Source organism: Salvelinus sp. IW2-2015, linkage group LG18, assembly GCF_002910315.2.
Source record: "Salvelinus sp. IW2-2015 linkage group LG18, ASM291031v2, whole genome shotgun sequence".
Taxonomy (NCBI): Eukaryota; Metazoa; Chordata; class Actinopteri; order Salmoniformes; family Salmonidae; genus Salvelinus; species Salvelinus sp. IW2-2015.
In genome coordinates this window covers 20,074,378-20,081,104 of record NC_036858.1, presented here as the reverse complement: position 1 = coordinate 20,081,104, position 6,727 = coordinate 20,074,378, and the positions used below count along the sequence as shown (strand labels likewise).

At 38.5% G+C, this 6,727-nt stretch overlaps 1 protein-coding gene across 2 annotated transcripts in view; it reads right to left on the bottom strand.

Annotated features, from left to right (window-relative positions):
- Positions 1 to 863: 863 nt before the first annotated feature.
- Positions 864 to 6,727, bottom strand: part of LOC111977562 (double C2-like domain-containing protein alpha) — an 80,283-nt gene continuing 74,419 nt past the window's right edge. Inside the window, exon 11 of one of the 2 annotated variants that reach the window (XM_024007037.2) lies at positions 864 to 2,653. In XM_024007037.2, the coding sequence (XP_023862805.1) occupies positions 2,517 to 2,653 (137 nt within the window). In that variant the 3' untranslated portion in view covers positions 864 to 2,516. The remainder of the gene's footprint in view (positions 2,654 to 6,727) is intronic. The other variant, XM_024007038.2, reaches the window with a different exon arrangement.

The following is a 6,727-nucleotide window of genomic DNA, read 5'->3' as shown; positions in this document are numbered from 1 at the left end:
TTGTTAACCGCTCAACACAGAATAGCCACATGTCCGCACTCCTTTGGAAATCGTTTGGGAAAAATATCCTTTCTATTTTACTCAGCAATGTTCAAATGTATTCTTCTTACTATAAAATAAAAAGAATTCCACGAGAATTATAAGCAAATCTTATCTGCTAAATTAACTATTTCAGCCCACATCCATATGGCATAGCCAGATCAGGGCCAAACAAAAGGATGACTTAATAATATGCTATTATTCTGTTGTTCTGAAATAGGCTACATTTTCTTCCTATTATGTTTATTTAGACCTGCCTAAAATAAATAATGGATTTATTGTGATGATATAGGCCATATTTAAAATGTAGATGTTCCAATGTTTGGAAGCCTGGAGATGCTAAACATGTTTATGTTAATTAACGGTCAATTATGAACTATCAAAATAGAGAAAGTTGCACACTCCATATACCAACGTTTTGGCATAATACCCAATAAATGACTGGGAGTTTATGTATGGAGTGTGCGACTCTCTTTATTTTGATAGTTTATTCGCCGTTAGTCAGCACCTCCACGTGAACACATTTTGCTGGGTGTGCACCAGCTCATGTTTTTTATTCTACAATTAATGGTCAATTGCGTGACAGTTACCGGCTGCCAAAATGTATTGACCGCCACAGCCCAAACCGTCCAAAAAGCAGAAAAAAAGCAGAAAAACCTTTCCACAATGCTTTACTTGAACAAAGTACATATTTATTTTACAAGGGTAGTCATCCCAATGTGACTCGAGAAAATCTGGAACAGCACAGAGATGTAGGCCTACATCTTGAAATGATCCTCTTCGAGCATTTGTGTCTGTTCAACCAAAAATGGAGGAGACGTAAGTCAGAGTCACATTTTTTTTTATTACATCAAACATGCAAAGAACCAACTGTCTTATTACTTTGCACTATTTAATCAAATGAATTATAATTTTCAGATAATTTAATGGCAATTACATCAGTCGATAAAAAATGTTTGTTACTAATGAGACCCATTGAGAATTCTTTGGAAGCATTAGGCAAGACGTTATTGCTGTGGGAGAGGTATTCAGGCAGTGAGAAGGGAAATACGGGGGGATATTTTCCAGGTCAGGACGAATCAGAAGTTAATGAAAGAACTAAATCTAATTTTAGAAGAATAAACAAATGAAGCAGTATGAATAATGAGGAGTAAATTGACAAAATATATATATTTTTTCTCTTCCTTAGACGTGATTTACATGATTTTAATTTCCCTTTTTYACAGGAGGTCTATTCAGTAGCCTAGGGAGCTATGTTTCTGAACAAATTAAATATACAGAATGGATATGGCCCTCTGTAACGTAAAAGAGAATGTACAGCCTAAGTATAAGGAAATACTCTCTACTTAGGGGAGAGTGATGTAAGTTGTGCCATTTTCTACATTCAGCCTCATTCCATCAAGGGACATACATTATAGTATTCTTTCTAACAAAGATATCTATATATATTTCAGGATGTTGTGTATCCCTGGAAATAATCAGAATTCATGTAAATATTGAAAGCCTAGTTTGTCCCAAAAAAAGTGATCTCTTGGCACAACTTACATTGGGTATGGGGTAAGTTGAGCTGCGGGACAAACTTGGCTGCACATTTCTGTACTGAAKGAAATATTACCACTACCTTTTTAAAACCATGTCTATCTTTATTTTCCAAACACAATTCAACACAATCACAAGCACTTTTTGTCTTTGAATCATTTWAAGCWTTTTTAACATAGGCCATGCCCTGTTATTACCTCATGTCCCAGCGATAATGCCTTGCATGATGCTTGGGAAGAAAACACTTACCCAAAATGCAAACATTTTGACTATATTAGCCCACACAGCTACAAGGATGAACTTCATGCTAGGTTTAGGACCTCATATTGAAGCTCATAAAGACCCCAACTGATGTATAGAACAATCTTAAAATTATCTACTTTGGTTAAAATACAAGCATCATGAAACCTCTAACACATATTCATCTGACTTGGTGAAAATCATTTTTGGGGACCTGACTTGCTTCCCACTTTTTCCTGGTTTCTTCCTTCACAGCAGCGTTTCACAAATTCGGTCCTCGGGACCCCAAGGGGTGCACGTTTTGTTTTACTGCCTGAACACTACACAGCTAATTAAAATGAGCAAAGCTTGATGATTAGTTGATTATTTGAATCAGCTGTGTAGTGCTAGGGACCGAGTTTAGGAAACTCGGTCCCTAGCACTGCACAGACTCCATGAAATGATGACCGCTTCCTAAGTATTTGGCCAAATTATACATTTTGTGTATGGTTTCTTAGAAACAAGGATGCCTTAACTTACCCCTTTGGCTCAATTAACACCACACCCCTACCATTTCTTTCTGAACTCAAATGTTCAAGTCATTCAGAATACATCTTCATAACATGCGATGATGAAMACCTTTTCATCGATAATCCCATTTTAGCCAAACATTTTGGCCAAAAACAGTACAGTGGTGAGATATCATTATTGGCCCATTTTCATTCATGGAATGTGGATCCAGGCAGCTCATTGGTCAACGTGTGCCATCGCTCCACCTTTGTGCCCTTGTTCTTCAGACAGTCTATCCAATGCTGGAGAGTTTCTCCTTGTGAGTGACAGCCTAAGGACACGCCTCCTAGAAGACGTAGACAGAAAAATGAAGTTACAAAACAATCTGTGTAGCAATAGATGGCATTCCAGGCAACTTATATCATAGTAGCACTGTGTGGATCAATCCATTGATGCGTTCCAAGTTATTAACTTTGCAGTCAGCATCAGATTATTTATAATGGGATTAGCTGATAAACACTTATCCAGGAGTTGAGATTTCTGGCAGGTGACTGCAATGTAGTCGGCCTGGAACGTGACCATTGCAGCAACCTCTAGTTGTTGCCCAACAAGTCTTGGGCCGGGATTCAATAAAAGGGACTGTAAAGTTCGGCTGTCTTACTGGTAAACTGTATTAACTTGTATAAATGTATAAATGAAACGATATACCCCCGAGCTATCTTTATGGGTCTTTATTGCTGAACATCATTGGTCTAACTGCGCATGTCTGGCAGTGCGTGCTTGAACTTAGGCTAAAATCTATTTAATGATGTTAGGTTATCAGTATATCGCTACATCTCCCCCCTTAAACTTCTTAGGGATAGTCTAGTTTCCTGAATTTCCRCCTGACTGACCTGCCCAAAGTAAACTGCCTGTTACTCAAGCCCAGAAGCCAGGATATGCATATAATTGGTCGCATTGGATAGAAAACACTTTGCAGTTTCTACAACTGTTAAAATAATATCTGAGTCTATAACAGAACTGATATGGCAGGCAAAATTCAGAAGAAAATCCAACAGGATTTTTTTTTTTAGCTCCCAGGCTCTTATGATGGAAACCTATTGTTTCTATGTAAATCCGTCTCCCAGATTGCAATTCCTATGGCTYCTACTAGATGTCAACAGTCTTTATTCAAGGTTTCAGGCTTGTTTTTTGAAAAACAAGCAAGAATTTTGAGTTTTGGTGAGACGAGCACCGGAWCAATATCAGTCTTTCGGCACGCTTACTAATTTTCCTTTCCTACTGAATAGAAACATCATTTGTTTGGACGAAGTTTAGTGGTAGCTTTTTGGACTCCTTTGTCTGCATGTTGAACGAGTGGATTACTGAAATCGATGGCACCAACTAAACTGACTTTTTGGGAAATAAAGAAGGATTTTATCTAACAAAACGACAATTCATGTTGTAGCTGGGGCTCTTGGGACTGCAAACAGAGGAAGATCTTCAAAAGTAAGTGATTTATTTCATCGCTATTTGTGAATTTATGAAGCCTGTGCTGGTTGAAAAATATGTTGACGTGGGGCGCCGTCCTCAGACAATCTCATGGTATGCTTTCGCCGTAAAGCCTATTTGAAATCGGACAACACAGTTAGATTAACAAGAATTTAAGCTTTTAAATTATATAAGATACTTGAATGTTCATGAATGTTTAATATTACAATTATTTATTTGAATTGCGTGCCCTCCAATTTCACCGGATGTTGTCGGCTGGTGTCCCGCTAGTTGGACGCCTATCCCTAAGAAGTTTTTAAGCAAGACGGCTGATCCCATAATAACTAGGTTCACATACAGTATATAAACAAACAACATACCGTGTATAACTACAGTTGAAGTTGGAAGTTTACATACACCTTAGCCAAATACATTTCAACTCAGTTTTTCACAATTCCTGACATTTAATCCTACTAAAAATGYCCTGTCTTAGGTCAGTTAGGATCAGCACTTTATTTTAAGAATGTGAAATGTCAGAATAATACTAGAGAGAATGATTTATTTCAGCWTTTAKTTCTTTCATCACATTCCCAGTGGGTCAGAAGTTTACATACACTCAATTAGTATTTGGTAGCATTGCCTTTAAATTGTTTAAATTGGGTCAAACGTTTCAGGTAGCCTTCACCAAGCTTCCCACAATAAGTTGGGTGAATTTTGGCTCATTCCTCCATGACAGAGCTGGTGTAACTGAGTCAGGTTTGTATGTAGGCTTCCTTGCTCGCACACGCTTTTTCAGTTCTTGTTGGTTCCACTTTTCTGGGCTCTGTTATTTACTAAACAAATAAGGAATACTCAAAATGTGCACTTATAAATCATAACAATTTTAATCAAAATACAGCTGTAGACAGAAGTCAAAGATCAAAAATCAAACATACTACTGATGTCTCTCCTGAGTTCTGCAAAATAGGAAAAGTCCAAGTTGCTTTTAATATGCTTGCAGTCAACTCCTAGCGATGTAACTGCCTATGTCAATACCTTCTACCCATGAGACCAAGCCCATGCACATACAGTTTTACAAACTTGCAGGTGAGACAATAGTTCCAGTGTTTTCTAAGGGCTCAGCAGTTATTTTCCACTCCCCAAGTTGCTTTATAGTGGTATGTCTGACTAGTCTCTTATCTTTTTCACTCCCCTGCAAGGTTCTGTGGCTATGAATCTCTTTTAGCCTTGAGGCGCTTTCTCACAGACACCCTATTTTGACTGCAATAACTCACACATCTCTCAGACCGCTTCTTATAAGAAGCAGAGACTAGAAAAGAACTGTGGAACAACATTAAACCTTATAATGAATATATATATTGCTAATCTATAGTCCAGGACCCTATAAATGTAGTGGGGTAGGGGTCTTATAGCCCTTCCCCTTCTATTAATACAACATAAGCATAGTCAATTATTATAATACATAAAACATTTGGTGCAGCCCCTATCATGACCCAAWGTTGACCCCATTATTCTGCCCACAACCTTTCTATAGGATTGAGGCCAGGGCTTTGTGATGGCCACTCCAATACCTTGACTTTGTTGTCCTTAAGCCATTTTGCCACAACTTTGGAAGTATGCTTTGGGTCATTTTCTATTTGGAAGACCCATTTGGAAGACCCAGATGTTGCTTCAATATATCCACATAATTTTCCATCCTCATGATGCCATCTATTTTGTGAAGTGCACCAGTGCCTCCTGCAGAAAAGCACCCCCACAACATGATGCTGTCACCGCCGTGCTTCACGGTTGGGATGGTGTTCTTCGGCTTCCAAGCCTCCCCCTTTATCCTCCAAACATAACGATGGTCATTGTAGCCAAACAGTTCTGTGCAGTTGCAAACCGTAGTCTGGCTTTTTYATGGCGGTTTTGGAGCAGTGGCTTCTTCCTTGCTGAGCGGCCTTTCAGGTTATGTCGATATAGGACTCGTGGGTATAGATATAGATACCTGTTTCCTCCAGCATCTTCACAAGGTCCTTTGCTGTTGTTCTGGGATTGATTTGCACTATTCTCACCAAAGTACGTTCATCTCTAGGAGACAGAACGCGTCTCCTCCCTGAGCAGTATGACGGCTGCGTGGTCCCATGGTGTTAATACTTGCGTACTATTGTTTGTACAGATGAACGTGGTACCTTCAGGCGTTTGGAAATTGCTCCCAAGGATGAACCAGACTTGTGGAGGTCTACAATTTTTTTTCTGAGGTCTTGGCTGATTTCTTTTGATTTTCCCATGATGTCAAGCAAAGAGGCACTGAGTTTGAAGGTAGGCCTTGAAATATATCCACAGGTTCACCTCCAATTGACTAAAATGATGTCAATTAGCCTATCAGAAGCTTCTAAAGCCATGACATCATTTTCTGGAATGTTCCAAGCTGTTTAAAGGCACAGTCAACTTAGTGTATGTTAACTTCTGACCCACTGGAATTGTGATACAGTGAATTATAAGTGAAATAATCTGTGTGTAAACAATTGTTGGAAAAATTACTTGCCAAACTATAGTGTGTTAGCAAGAAATTTGTGGAGTGGTTGATAAATGAGTTTTAATGACTCCAACCTAAGTGTATGTACACTTCTGACTTCAACTGTATTTAGGCTAAAGCACTACACTGTTTTTAGTAGCAAAGCTTTTTACGACATGCTTTTCTATAGTTTTGATATAACTTCTTTCTTCTCTCTCTTTTTCTTCTCTGGAACTCTAAGTATTTCATGAACTCTTTCGTCAAAAAAAATAAGTAATTTTATTTGACCAATTTCTCTTTTCTTTTTCACTCTTTCAAAACTACAGGGTAATGGGTAMACCAAGATGAAAAGAAAAGGGGATTATTCTGCCCCATATTGCTCATTCCCTAACTAAAAGGTTAACTTGGTTGCAGGCTTCACAATGCTTCCGGACCGGTAAGAGCTTGTCCTGG